General features: G+C 45.1%; 1 protein-coding gene and 1 long non-coding RNA gene across 4 annotated transcripts in view; one reads left to right on the forward strand and one right to left on the reverse strand.

Annotated features, from left to right (window-relative positions):
- ACVRL1 (activin A receptor like type 1) overlaps positions 1 to 15309 on the forward strand; it is a 45768-nt gene that overhangs the window by 15463 nt on the left and 14996 nt on the right. Inside the window, 5 exon segments of the mRNA XM_053298121.1 lie at positions 7214 to 7428; positions 8047 to 8146; positions 8773 to 8919; positions 10143 to 10418; positions 11398 to 11595. Coding sequence (XP_053154096.1) covers positions 7214 to 7428; positions 8047 to 8146; positions 8773 to 8919; positions 10143 to 10418; positions 11398 to 11595 — 936 coding nt within the window.
- LOC128345736 (uncharacterized) overlaps positions 9459 to 15309 on the reverse strand; it is a 30527-nt gene continuing 24676 nt past the window's right edge. For all 3 annotated transcript variants that reach the window (XR_008316612.1, XR_008316613.1, XR_008316614.1), the window contains exon 3: positions 9459 to 13512. This is a non-coding gene — a long non-coding RNA (uncharacterized LOC128345736). The remainder of the gene's footprint in view (positions 13513 to 15309) is intronic.

The following is a 15309-nucleotide window of genomic DNA, read 5'->3' on the forward strand; positions in this document are numbered from 1 at the left end:
CTTGAAGAAAGAAACAAAGGGTTTAATACTGGCTGCACAAGAACAGGCACTAAGAACAAATGCAATAAGAGCAAAAGTAGAAAAATCAACCACAAACAGCAAGTGCCGCCTTTGTAAAGAAGCAGATGAAACAGTGGACCACCTAATCAGCTCTTGTAAAAAGATCGCACAGACTGACTACAAACAAAGGCATGACAAGGTAGCAGGGATGATACACTGGAACATCTGCAAAAAATACAAGCTACCTGTAGCCAAAAATTGGTGGGACCATAAAATTGAAAAAGTCGAAGAAAATTAAGACGTAAAAATATTATTGGACTTCCGACTACAAACAGACAAACATCTGCCACACAATACACCAGATATAACTGTAGTCAAGAAGAAGAAGAAACAAGTTAAAATAATCGACATAGCAATACCAGGGGATAGCAGAATAGAAGAAAAAGAAATAGAAAAAATCCCAAAATACAAAGATCTACAAATTGAAATTGAAAGGCTGTGGCAAAAAAAGACCCAAATAATCCCAGTGGTAATTGGCACCCTTGGTGCAGTTCCAAAAGACCTTGAAGAGCACCTCAACACCATAGGGGCCACAGAAATCACCATCAGCCAATTACAAAAAGCAACTTTACTGGGAACAGCCTATATTCTGCAACAATATCTATAACAATAGCAACAACATTGACAATAAAATTCAGCCATCCCAGGTCCTTGGGAAGGACTCGATGTCTGGATAAAACAAACCAGTCAGTAACACCTGTCTGACTGTATAAGCAAGAAATAATAATAATTCCACTATCCATCTTGACTGAATACGATCTGGGTGTGTCTCTCCTTCCTACAACTGTAGCAGGAGCCTGACATGACTTTTCTCTATAATGTTTTATTTAGACTCTGATACGAGGCTCTAAGTGTGAGAGTGGTTGTACTGAATGTTGCCTATTGTAGAAATGCTCATAGCTGTCCTTGGCTTTGCAATCTGAAGATGCAACTTTGTACAGATTGGTCCACCCTGGAGTCAGATTTTTTCTAGGGTTGGAACAGGTGTTCTGATTTGTCTGCCCATTAATAGTTCTGCAGGGCTATTTCCAATAGCTATTAATGGTGTGAATCTGTAGCTCAGGAGAACTAGATGCAGGTCATCCTGGTGCGAAATTTTCTTAGCAGTCTGTACTGCCCTCTCCACTTCCCCATTTGTCTGAGGGTAGTGAGGACTCATAGTAACATGGATGAAGTTAAATGACGTGCAAAAGAGCTTGAATTCTGCTGCCATAAACTGGGACACATTGTCAGTCATGAGTTCTTCTAGAATGCCAAAACAGGCAAAGGTGTTTTTCAGTTGTGTAATGACGCTACGGCACATGATGGTAGACAAGGAAAGTATCTCGATATACCTAGAAAAATAGTCTATGATGACCAAATAATACTGGCCTTGAAATTCAGAGGTTTGCTGCAAGTTTCTTCCAAGGTCTAGTAGGCAAAGATGTGGTAATTAAAGGCTCTTTTCATTTAGTTGGTCTATTCTTTCTGCAATAATCACAAGATAAGACTTTAGTCTTTAAGTCATTTCGAATACTGGGCCACCATACTGAAGTTATTCCCACGATCACTAGAAACCAGGCTAAGGGAGCCCAGCCCGGTTTCTAGTGATTGTCGGAACCACTGGGTGAGCCCAGTGGTTCCACGGAGGCTAGCCCACCTAAGTAACCCTCCCGCTAAATGAGGTTAACAGAGTGGGTGCTCTGTTAACCTCGTTATTTTGATTGTGTGCAAGCAGCTGCGGCTGACACATTTGGGTGGGTGGGAGAGGGGACCTCAGGAAGGCACCATGCACTTGTGTGGTGCCTTCCTGGGGCTCTGGGGGGCCATGTGGCAGCGCTCCCCTTCCCCCAGAGCTCCCTGGCAGCCATGGCCGGGAGCGCCCAACTGAAGCTGCTGCTCGTCTGGGCGGCCGATGCAGCCGCCCAGCAACAAGCAACTGCTCATGTGTGGGAACAGCAGGCTAAGGCTGCTCTCCTTGTCAAACCCCTTAAGGCTCTACACACTGATCATGTGTAGGGCCTCACTGTCTGCTTGGCATGCTCGCGGCATTTGGTTAAGCCCTGATGGCCTTGGTAAATCAGGACTAGGATTTCTTTCCTCATAATTTGCAGCACAATACAATTTCCTTTCGTTAATAGTCTGATTAACTAAGTTGGCCATGTTCACAAAAGTTTCACTTACCGGTAGCTCAGAATTGTCATTGATATATTCAGGCCACGCATTTCTGATATACTGTAAGACTTCTTGACGTTCTGGATCATGTTGAGTAGCTGTTCTGATCTGGAGAAGTCACTTGTCAGATGTTGCTGTGAAGTTGTGCACAGCATCAACATAAGCTTGTACTTCTTCCTGTAGGTCATAGGTGTCTTCCTGCCGTATGGGACTATGTGATAAAGCATCTGCAAGTACCAGCTTTTCTCCTGGAACCGATTCAGCTATTGGGTTGAACCTCATCCTTATCAAAAGATGTTGATATTGTAGTTGTGCTTGATCCAAATATTTCCCCTTTATTAGGGTCACCAATGGTTTGTATTCAGTGAGTAGTCTGAAGGATGATAGACCACACAAGTATCTGTAGAAGGTTTTGCATGCCAAACACTGGCTAAGCATTCTTTCTCTATTTGTGCATAATGTTGTTCTGTTTCTGTAAGGGTCCTGGAGCAGAATGCAACCTGCATCCACTCTGACTTGTGTAATTGGAGTTGAACACCACCTAGTCCAAAACTGCTTGCATCAGCACTAACCACTGTAGGCTTGTTAGCATCAGAGGTGCAAAACTGGGGCATTTATGATCAGGTTTTTATTTTTGTAAATGCAGCCTCTGGATCTGGACACCAACTCCAGGATGTATTGAATCCAAAGGCAGATTAACGTAGTAGCAAATGTAGCATTTGCTACGGGCCCTGTGTTTTTGAGGGCGCCACATGCCCGGCTTCCAACTGGGAATTAAAGTTAAAACTTTACCTGTTTTATTTGGTCCATGTTAGATAAAATATCCCTTTTCTGCTAAATGTGCCTTTTAAGAGCAGGCCCAGCACAGCATCTGTCCAGTGGCTGTTGCTGGTGCCTACCACATTTTTCTTTTTAGTGTGTGAGCCCTTTGGAGACAGAGAAGCATCTATCCACTCTTTATTTTTCTATGTAAACCACTTTTGAGAATTTTGATTGAAAAATGGTATATAAATGTTCACTGTTGTTGTAGTAAGTGTGAGTTTGTGGCTTGGTCTCTCATACTCCAAAATATAGCAAATGAAAAAAATTGAATTACTTTACTATGCAAGTAAATAATTTACATTTTAATATTTATGTGCATTAGAAAAAAAAATTAGGGCCCCTTTATAACATATGCTACAGGCCCCGCACTGGCTTAATCCGGCCCTGATTGAATCGTGGTAACAGGTTTAGAGGCTGTGTCTCTGTAAAGAGGTCTGCAGGTATCAACTGAGATAATTCACCATTTCTAGAAAGCATCTCAATTCGGTGATGTTTGTAGGTGCTTTTAAGTTTTGAATGGCTTTTACTTTCTCAGGGCATGGCTTCATACCCTGTTCTGTAATCACTTGTCCTAAGAACTCTATTTCAGTTTGGCAGAAAATGCAATTTTTCTTTGTTTAGTTCAAGTCCAGACTCCTGGATCAGATTTAGGAAGAGGGTTACAGTTTGATCATGCTCTTCTAGTGATGTGCCATGTACTAAAATGTCATCCATAAAAACGATGACCCCTTTTATGCCCCTAAATTGTTCTGTCATCTTCTCCTGGAAGATCCCGGGAGCACTGGTGATCCTGGAGGGCAAGCACTGGAAAGATTCTCCCAAAGGATGTTCTAAATGTTGTTCGTTTGGTGATCTATCAGAGGCATTTGCCAGAAGCCACTTGAAGCATCTAATTTGGAAAATACTTTGGCTGCAGTCACTTTTGGAAGTAGATCTTCCAGCATCGGGAGTACATATTTTTCTCTAACTATTGTTTCATTGAGCATTGAGCCTACACAGATACAGATTTTCCCATTTTTCTTTCTGAGACCATTGGAGTGCACCATGGTGTAGGCTCTGTGATTTCTTTAATTATGCCATGTGCCTTCATCCTTTTCAGCTCCATTTCAACTTTGTGGCATAAGGGAATGGGAATCCTGCAGGGTGTGTGGATGCTATACGAGTTAGCATCCTGTCTTAAGACAGTGTCCACAAGGTCTCCCTGGAGTAAGCCAATGTCCCCAAACACCCCTTCTATTTTCCCCACTGCTTTCATCTGTCCCATTCTGGTAGCTACTCCACAACTGAGATTATCCAGGCCATGGGCTCCAATCACATCCACAGACAATTCATATTGGTTGTCTTTATGACTGGTTTGTGTTATAAATTGTCCTATACAGTCTAAGGGACCACCTGGGCTGCGTAGAACAGTCTCTGCTTTGTGTAGTGGAGGAGGATTCTGGAAGCTAGCATAGGTCTCCTCTGAGATAATAGAAACAACCATGCCTGAATCTATTTTGAAATTTACACTCTTGCCATTAATTGTTAAATCAGTCCTCCATGCGAGTTCAGTCTTTGCAAAAAACTGAGTCTAAGAAAAATTGGTGCTCCACTTCAGTGGTAACTTCTTGTACCATCCGTGCACGACATGCAATTGCAAAGTATCCTATTGTAAAACATTTCTTGCCCTGAGCTCCTCTAGTTGGACAGATTCCTTGAATGCTATGCATCCTTCCACATCATGTACATGCAGACTGGGAGTGTATGCCTTTTTGCTGTGATGTGCTTTTGAAATGGCTAGGCTGCTTTACTTGGGGTTTCTTTTCTTCAGGTCTTGCAGCTACAGACTTGAATTTTGAATTTCCAGAGGAGCTTTGGCTGTTAGTGCTTTGTGGAGAAAAGGCTATTTCTTCCAAACTGGTTTCAGGTTTCCTCTGCTCCCTGGTCTGTGCTTTTATTAACTCTGATTGCCTTGCCATTTCAATGGTTTTATGAAGAGTTCAATTTTCTGTGAGCTGCGTTCACTCTGATAGCCTTTTATCTAGAATTCCAAGGATAAGCCTGTTTCCAAGATGTTCTTCCTTTCTGTCTGTAAAATCACAGTGCTCAGCAAGCTCATACAGCCCTTTAACAAATGACTCAACATTTTCTCCAGGCAGCTGTGTCCTTTGATAGAAGCAAGCCCTCTCAAAGAGCACATTGCATTTTGGGATGAAATGGGCATCAAAATTAGCCAAAACAGCCTCGCCGTAATTCTTATGACCCTCTTCAGCAAAGGTAAAGGATTTATAGACGCTGTTTGCTTCCTTTCCCATGACATAAAGAAGGGCACTTACTTCTACAATGCCTTCTTCTTTGTGGAGCTTTGTAGCTAGTATGAAGCAGGCAAATCTTTCTTTCCATTCTGGCCAGGCAGCAGGATTGTCGAAGCTGAAGGCTTCTAGTGCAGGAAAGTGAGCAATTTGTGGAATTAAAACTCAGACTTCTGACACCATGTCATGAGAGTTCAGAGGAAGGCGGCCATTATTAGATAAGACTTGTTTTTATTGTGTTCCAGGAAGAGACAAAACAGTACAGGCAGGAAGCAGGTATGGGCTCTGCCTCTAATTAGGATCACTTTTAGCAAATGCTAATGCCACCTACTGGTTGGCCATATTGCATAAGAGTGAGGGCATTGCTACTTTCCACACATCTACAACTAACTACTCTAAGGGCAGGATTCCTTTACTCACAGCCAACCAAGGGGTGAATTGAGCACTAAATTAGCACTGAATAGCCAGCTTCCAAGTGTTTTTATGAATGATTATGGAGATTTGGGTTGAGACACGTAAACAACTTTACAGATGGAGAAAGCCATGGGCTGGTGACTCACTTCTTTTAAACTTAGGTTTGTCCCTGCCTATTATTAATCCCGCCTATGGTTACCCCTCACTCCTTCCTTACCCTCCCCTCTGCCCCCCCGCCCCCCAAAGCAGCAGCCGCCGCCACCACTGCCCTGCACCACGTGTGCCACGGCAGCCTTAGACTAGAACACAACACTGCTGCATCAGCACTTCATTCGTTGGGATGTTGGCCAATGACAACTTCAGATGCACTTCTAACAGCATTATTTCTCACAAACCCCTTGCAGCATTCGGTCCCATTATTGCAAAAGCTGCCACTCTACTGGCAATGAATTCATTGTCACCCTCTAGCGGGAAACAACTCTTCTGTGTTCAGTTGGCAAGAACTGATACCATATCACATAAAATGCATCGATGCACAGTGCAAGTGCATAATTAAGGGGTCTGACATCACAGCTGAATAACAAGTGTATCTGTCTCATAGTTGAGCTGGGTTCCAATCATTCATGGATCCAGGAGTGCTTTCTGTAAATAGGCAGAAAAGTGGATTGAGTTTACGGGAGTTTAAATATGCAGTGAAATGTTTGTCTGTGGCAGCTTTGCCATGTGTCCCGGATCCAATCTGTAAATGAGCTGACATTTTACGACACTCCTACAGAAGCTGCTGAGAGTTGGTGAGCATTGGCACAGAAAAGGCACACCCGACTGTATGAGGAACAGGGGCCTGGAACACACAAGGGAGCAATCACATGACTAGTCCTTTACATGGTGTGATTACTCACCAGAGCCATTTCAGCCTCCTTGAGGTCCAAGAGGAAGTCAGAGGCCTACGGTGAGGGGAAGTGAAAATATTGCCTCTGTGCAATCTTCAGCAGAACAGCCAGATCCACCGCTTGCAGGGAGCATCGGGTTTACGGTGCGGAATGACAATTGTGCTTTGCAGACAAATGGTCCAAAGGTGACGGTGGTGGGCCAGGAGCTGCACCCATAAAAATAACTACTGCCCTAATACAATAGCTGGCTTCACCCTAGAGATCCCTGTGGCCCAAGATAATGTTGGCTTGCCACCTGTCTCCTATACCAAGGATATGTTCCTTATTTAGGATTAAAATGTAGTATTCCTTTTCAGGTTAATAAGGAACAGAGTTTTTTTTTCCCCCTTACTTGGCCTTGGGGCTGGGTCAGAGCCTGCAGTGGACAGTACACACAGTGCGAAGAGGGTGGTTTCACGCTGCTGGCCTCTAGAAAGCAGCCTTCAGCCCTGTAGGCCAGATAGCAGACTGCACTGTGATAGGAACTAACATTGCATTGACTCAGAATAAGCAAATGGGTTCATTTCATTCCCTTCCAATCAGGAACAGAGAAGCCGGGAGAGATCCCATCTCTTCAGAACCTCCTCCTGATGACTTTGGTCCCACTGTTTGCTGTTTTGATTCTTGCTGTGTTGCTGGGGCTCTCTGCATGGAAGGTGGCCCAGAGTCGACGGAGACAGATGCTGTTTGGGTCGGATGAATTGGGGGACCTGGACTTCATGCTGAAGGCATCAGCGGTTGGAGACAGTACCTTAGATGTAAGTAGGCATCAGGAAGAGGGCCTCAGCCCACCCTGAGACCCCTTGAGCTTCCCTGCTTTCTCGGCTCCAGCAGCCTCCCAGCAGGCCCCTGTAACAGGAAGCAGGAAGAGTCTGCTGACAGGCTAGTCATCTACTCCAGTTTGAGCTCCCTGGCCAGGCCTCAAACCTGTCTAGGCATCTGTTGGTTGCCTGTGTCTGCCTTTGTCCTGCCTCTCCCACTGCCCAGTCAGTATGCCTGCCTGTTCTCTGCCTGGCTGCACTTTGCATTCCCCTGATCCTGCTCTTCTTCTCCCCACATCCTGGTTTTCCCCCCCCCAGCCATAGGGCAGAGGTACTTGCCTGCAGTGTGTCCCACCTTGTGAGTGCTTTCATCTTCTCCACTAGGAAGGAGCTTGTGAGATGCAACTTAGCTCCTTTCAAAGCTGGTTTTTATGGCAGGTTGTGAGGGTGGGGTTTGTCTAGGATGGAAAGGCAGAGAAGCAGACTGCATCCAAATGATCCCCATCTGGACAAGGTGTGGCAATAAGGCTTGGTGAATTGATGTCAGGTTATGCCATTTTCCAAGGTGTGCCTCCCTTGCTCAGAGCTTTATCTTTCATTTCAAATTGCCCTCAGGACTTGCTGAATGATGACTGTACTACTGGGAGTGGCTCTGGGCTGCCTTTCCTTGTTCAAAGAACGGTGGCTCGGCAGATCACCTTGGCTGAATGCGTTGGTAAGCAAAACCCAGTGTGTAAACTGTCACCTATGTCTAGCACCTGTGGGAAGAGGAACATAAATCCCAGCTCTCTGATAAAAATCCATTCTTAAGCCATTGCTTAGGCTAGCATCCTCGAGAATTAGTGAGCCTAGTGAGAGCTGGGTCACATGATAAGCAGGCTTGTGTGCTGCCATCCTGTTTTTAAGCCATTCAGACCAGGGGTGTAGAACCCTCCCTAAGTATCTGATGAGTTCCTTCCTCATTTACTGAACTTCCCCTGCCAAATCTAACACCACATATTCCCACCCGCCCAAACGTTTCTTTCTTCTCCACCAAAAAATGTTAGGAGTTGCTTCTTGCTTTCCATTTGTCTGTACCCTCAATCTCAGACTGCACTTGTGTACAGAAAATATTACAGCTATTTCTGGAAGCTGATTAGATTCATTAGGGTTATGATCCAGGTTGACAGTTCCTACATTCTCTCAGGCAGAAATAAACCCCCTCATCTTAATTTTCCATGCCTATGGCATAGCAAGAGAGTATGTTGGCATACTCAAGTGTGTGTTGGTGAACCATGACCCAGCTCAGAGTGAAGAACATTGATGCAGTTAAACAAAATCCATTGTAAATTGTCATAACAGGCAAAGGACGCTATGGGGAGGTATGGCGTGGTATATGGCATGGGGAGAACGTGGCTGTGAAGATCTTCTCTTCCCGGGATGAACAGTCGTGGTTCCGTGAGACACAGATCTACAACACTGTGCTGCTGAGGCACGACAACATCTTAGGTGAGTGGAAGTAATGCTAATGCTGTCCCTCCAGAAAAGCCAGCATTGAGCAAACACAGACAGTATTCCTCTTGCATAATCAGAGCCTGTGTGCTTAATTTTTCTAATGTAAATCTCACATGGGGACAATCCCAATCAGGATTGTGCAGGGGGCTGCCTGCCCCACCCCTAATCCAGATTGGGTTCCCTTGCAGTTCTTGTTTGCTCCAGGAGAAAAGCTCCTATGGGCACCAAATAAAAAGTTACGTGAAATAAAAGCAAATAAAAGTTACGTGAGGGCAACTCGAATTGAGACCATGGTGCCAAAGGGTTTCATGGGGCCCCCCAATATGTGTTGTGTTGGAAAATCAAAACGCACAGGCCCCAATCATGTAATAGGCATACTGTCTAGCTTGCCCCAAGTGGACCTAGACGTACAGGCTATCCCTATGTATTAACCTGACCACACACACAACCATCTGCTTCATACTTTGATATTCCCAAATCAGAAGTAAGAGACCTGCATCAATCAACAACAAAATTAGACAGTCCACAGGTGCTGTAAGAGATTACTTTCATTCTTAGAACCAATCCAATATAATGACTTGTAAAATAGTTAACGTTTTTAAGCACTGTTGTTCATTTAACTGGAGGCACCTTTTTAGTCCATCAAAAGGGTTTGAATTGATTAATTGATGAAATGTTGCAGCTCGAGTGAAAAAAGGTGAATGGAGAAGATAATGGTATAGAGGGACCATCAAGCTCAGAAATATTAAGGCTTATTGTTGGATGACGTAGTATGTTAATGGTACACTAAACAGAAACCAGGAAGAATCATGCTAGGAGCCCTTTCCAGCAGATCCTCCTCCTTTTTCTACTTAAAGAAGAGAGGGGAGACTGGCCACAGTGGAGAGAGATTACAGTTTAGTTTGGTCCATGCTTTGTCTGAGTAAGGCACAAAGCAGTCTCTCATATCAGGGCCTGGAAAAGACTGTTGCCTGAGACCATGTGGAGCCATTTCCAGTCAAGGTTCACAGTGCTGGTCTAGATGAACCATTAGTTTAAAAAAAAAAAAAAGTGGCAGGAGCGTATGGGATTATTTTGTCAAGTGTTTATTCAATAGTGTTCTCAGTTGTTTTCAGTACAGGCAGCCATTTTTCATTTCTTTCTGAAATCTCTTATAATTATGCCTATCTGCCTGCCTGGACCCACTCCTGAGCACTGCCCTCCTTCATAACCCACAGGATTCATTGCCTCGGACATGACATCCAGGAACTCAAGCACGCAGCTGTGGCTGATCACCCACTACCATGAACATGGCTCCCTCTATGACTACTTGCAGTACACAGCACTGGATGTGGAGAACTGCCTGCGCTTGGCTGCCTCCATCATCTGCGGGCTTGTTCACCTACACGTGGAGATCTTTGGCACCCAGGGCAAACCAGCCATTGCTCACCGGGATCTGAAGAGCAGGAACATCCTGGTCAAGAGCAATAAACAATGCTGCATTGCTGATCTGGGTGAGTGGGCGACAGTTGCTGACCAAGCCCTTCTGGCAAATGTGCCTCTGCCTACCTCTGCATAAGGAAGCTTCCTAGGAAACCTGAGGTGATTGATTCCCAGCCTCTGACCCACAAGTCTCCCAGGTCATTAGCCTAACATGATCTCTACCACATCTGACTCTGCTACCCCATAAAAAGCATATTTACACGACACAGGTCGTTCAGGAAAAGGGTAAATGCACTTTTTGAGGTGCTTATCCTGCAGTATCTACAGGTAACTCTTACAACTGAGCCAATCTATGGAGGAAGGCAAAATCATGCCAGGGTCACTACACAACCTCACTCAAATAAAATGTTACTTCTTGATATCAAATATGGCAATCAATCCGGTCCTAGGAATGTATGTCAGAGCCATCTACTGAGAATTCCAAGGAAATTCTATTCAGCAGAATTCTACCCTAACTCTGGTTAGACTTCTGTAAAACAAGAAGTGGATCATACAAGTTCCTGGAAGAAGAGAAATCTCCTTGCCTAAAGGGTGAATCTTGTTGGTTTCTTGATCAGCACACCAGGTGGCCAAGGGGAGGTGAGAAACAAGCATTGGCTGAGGTTGTAGCACATGTGAACCATGTATACTGGATACACATGCTAGCCCTTTCAAGTCTGCCATGAAGACTCACGTGCACTCTTCACCAAATAAATACACCAAGTCATACCTGCAGTCTCAAGTTTCCCAGTTATATAATAAACATCACAAAAGTTGTGCCATCCTGCTAAACCTTTCCCTATATGCCTTTCTCCCCATCACCCCAATATCTAGCCTTATGATGGAGGATGGTGCTGGTATCCCATGTCAGAGAAACTGAGGCACGGGGACATTATGAACTTTGTCTCCGGTCACGCAGGGAAGAAATAGGCTCCCATAAAAGGACTGGACTGAAGGCTGCTTTCCTAGACGAACCTTCTTCTAATCTTTGGCTTAATTGCTCCCTTTCAGGTCTGGCAGTCATGCATTCCCAGAGCAACGACAACCTGGACATTGGGAACAACCCACGGGTGGGCACCAAACGCTACATGGCACCTGAGGTTTTAGATGAACAGATTCGTATGGACTGCTTTGAATCCTTCAAACGGACTGACATCTGGGCATATGGCCTTGTCCTTTGGGAGCTAGCCCGAAGAACAGTTGTTAATGGTAAGCAGAAGTGAATGGAAAATACACAAACAATCAGTCAAAATACAATAATCTAGGCTAGAAAGAAGAGCTTTATAACGCCTAGATCTCTTTGACTTGTTTGGAGGGAAGGCACTTTGTGCCTGGCCAGCAAGGGGGGCAGTGGCATAGTTGGCGCAGAGTGTGGCCAGCTGAAATAGCATGGCCCGTGGTGTTCGGCATGCACACTGCTTAGTTGTACCCTGTCACATGTGGTCTTTCCTGGCCAATCAGCTTAGGGCAGGAGGCTGCAGGGGGATGAGGCCTGGGCCAGATTGAAGTAGGAACCTTTCCCCTCAGGGCACTACTGCTGGCCTATCTATTTAGGGCCTGGCTCTCCTGTGGCACAATCTATTAGGCTTGATCTGTTTTCCAAGTCCTTTGCTGAAATAATAAAGAACATGCAGAATTGTACTGGATACAGCCAAAGATCCTTCTCATCCAGTATTCCATAGGCTACTTACCGGGGATAGTCCCTATTTTCTGGAATCCATCCCTGGTAAATTGCTATTATTGGCTCTTGGGGAGGCCTTCTTAATTCTTTTTAATGCGAGTTGCTAGATTTGTCATATTGCCATTCTTCAGGATTCAGCTTCCTCTCCAGAGTCTCTAGCAATTACAACTCCCAAGTGGGTAGGTGGGTGGATAGATGAATTGTGTGTCTCTAGGGAACTTGCACATCAATGGGTGCACAGCTCCAAAGCATTATGCAGCGCACCATGTACAGCAGGTGGAATCCAGTCTTCAGCAATGTGTAATAGTAGATGAAGGGCTGGGCAGTAATCCTTGGTATGAGAATTGGTTGTTAGAAGTGTATCCCTATTTTCATCTGTAAAAATTTGGAGTGTGCTTGGCTCATCTGCTTTGGGAATCAGGAATAACATGCTACAGGCATGTCCCTGTTTTCATCGGTGACATGTTGGAGGGCATGGCATGCCATTCCAGCGCAGACAGCCAGACGTCTTTGGGAAGTTCATGAGCAGGGCAACAATCCTCCTTTGTCCCCAGCATCCTGGAGGCAGTGGTACTCCTCCTCTGAAGATGGTGACTGCATTTAGCTTGACTCCTCACATACTTATAGCCATTTTGCTACAGGTTAGGGCCACAATCATCTGTATGCTCATGGCTGGAAGTCATCCCAGTCCATGGCAAAGCAGCCGTGTGTATTTGCCACGACGTGTGAGATTCAGATTTTGGCATGATGTTACCAATGGTTAAAAACTGCAGAGACATGATGCAAAGAGCTCCTACATATGATGGAGCTCAAGACAGGCACAGATTAGGAGTCTAGAGGGGCAGGCTTCTGGTGTGCTTTTCCTGCTGGCACTGTGCGCTCCAGGGTCCTGTAAATAGACCCTCCATGTCTTGTCTGGAAGCAACACTAGGACTCTGGGTTCTTCTGAAAGAAAGTCAGTAACATTTAATGCAGCAGCAGCTGGGCAAATCTCCTCTTTAGGACTTACAATAACAACTGCGAGATGGAAGAGGGGGCCTGGCCCATTCGCCGACATCTCCCTTACACTTGGCTCCCTGCTCAGAAATAATCACTAAGTAGGCCTGTTAATGTGAAAAGTTTTCAACTGCTGCAGTTTATATTTTGTTTCCTTTTCTATGCGAATGATTAGCTGTAAATTATAAACACTGTAATCTAGTGTCAGCGCCCAGCTCTCTGATTAAAGGGACCATTAGACTCAATCAGCACTTTGTTTGTTCAGCACGGATTAGGAAACAAGCAGCATCACAGCTCAGTCTGGCAACTGTCCACATCCATGGAACTTCCGGAATCCTCCAGCCAACCCAGCCTGGGGGGGGGGGGAGAGCAGCAAAGCCAGCCCTGCTCCTGTCTTCATAAAGATGCAAAGGCCTTGGATGGCCAGTTCTTGCTTTCCTCTTCCCTACCTACATTAAGAGAACACATCAGAAAAGGATCGCAGCCATACAACTTTGTAAAATGCAAACTGTAATATGCAAGTCCGCAGTTCAGACAGGTTGGGAGCATGGCACACTGAAGGCTGAGCAGGTCTAATGCACTTTGGTGCTGCCAGTTACTACTTGGGCAAATGCAATCATTAAGGGAAATAGTAAGACTGTGTCTACATTCTGCATTTTTCAGGATCAACAGTGCTCAGTCCATACATCTCATCCCTGCAAACCACAAATAACAGCCTTCTTGCTAAACTCAGCCTTATCACCATTTGATATAGTAGGGATTGCAGGTTCTACAAGAGAAGGTTGTAGAAAGCTGGTATAGTGTGGTGGCTAAGAGACAAGAGTTGTGAATCAGGATTTTGCTGGTTGAACCTCTGTTCTGAATTCTCTAGGTGAATTCTATATGAACTCTTGTTTCTTTAGGTGCTCTGCTGTGAATTCACAAACACCCAGTTCAGATGTAACCCCCCAACCCCATCCACGTTCGGACAGGGAGAGCTGCCTCTCTGCAGTCAGCGAGACTGCAGAGAGGCAAGGGAGTTGGCTGTGCAGGCTTCCTTCTTGACAGAAAGACAGCCCGCACTGCCAGTCGGGCCAGAGGGAGGGAGGAGCTTCCTCCCTCAACACTAGTTCCATAGGCCCCTAACTGGAGTGCCAGCATTCATACGTAACACTGGTGCCATGAAATCGGAGTTAAGAGGGGCGAAACTCCATTCTGACCGATGTTTCAAAGTGGAGGGCAACTGCAGGTCCCTTTTCACCCTTAACTCTGGTTTTCTGAGTTCAGACAACTAGCTTTGGAAAACAGAGGTGAAGGGACCTCCGGTTTCCTATGTCGTCTGATCTCGGCCTAGGCATCCTTAGGCAACCCACTCCATTACATCAGTCCCAGGTGCTATATGGAGATAATAATATTTAATATACAGGATTACATCAAGATAATTAATGTGAAGTCCTTTGCACATTCAAGAAGTACCAAGCAAAATATTATTGTATGTAGTCCATGCCTGCACCACACAATTGCACAGAAGCTTATATGAATGACAGAATTCACCATCTCATGGTTTTCAGCTCTCATTTAAGGAACAGGGGAAGCAGGTTTCCAGCTCTTTAATCTGTAGAATTAAGCTAGAAAGGGTGAGCATAATTTTAATTGTCACTCTATTGTGGAAATACAATGGTTTCCATTCCATTCAGTGACCCACAGCTATAAAGGAGAGGCGTGCTCCTGTTGTGATGAAGCCTAAAGCACACCTGTGTTGCTTGCAATGGTGGGGCTGCTCTGTGACTACTAAGCAGTGTGTAAATGCAGTTGCACTGGTACTCCCATCATTCCCAGTGGGAGTCCCATCACATATTCATAGCCTTACATGCAGTACTTTAACACTGTTTTTAAAAGGATGGGCAGCCCTCCTAAAACTGGAAAGGCAGGCTACTGAATCAGCACTGAATTTGCTGGCCAAGGTGCTTTCCAAATTAGACACTACAACAGTTTCACTCAGTATGCTTCCGAACGACCCTGGGTTTTAACATTGCAGTGGCTGCGCGGACAGCAAGATGCCATTCACATATCCAATGCCTTCTTTCAGGTATTAGCTTTGCATTTCAGTGCTATAACATTGCATGTGTGTTGCAAAAAAAGAAAAGAAAGCAGTATTTTTCCGTTCTAGGAGGGTTGCTCCACTGTTTCAAAAAAGGGGAGGAGGGAAAGCCTCTCCACCTACTCTTCTCTCTCTCTCTCTTCTCCCCAGCTTTGCCGGCAGTCTC

Source organism: Hemicordylus capensis, chromosome 2 (genome assembly GCF_027244095.1).
Source record: "Hemicordylus capensis ecotype Gifberg chromosome 2, rHemCap1.1.pri, whole genome shotgun sequence".
In the NCBI taxonomy this organism is placed as follows: Eukaryota; Metazoa; Chordata; class Lepidosauria; order Squamata; family Cordylidae; genus Hemicordylus; species Hemicordylus capensis.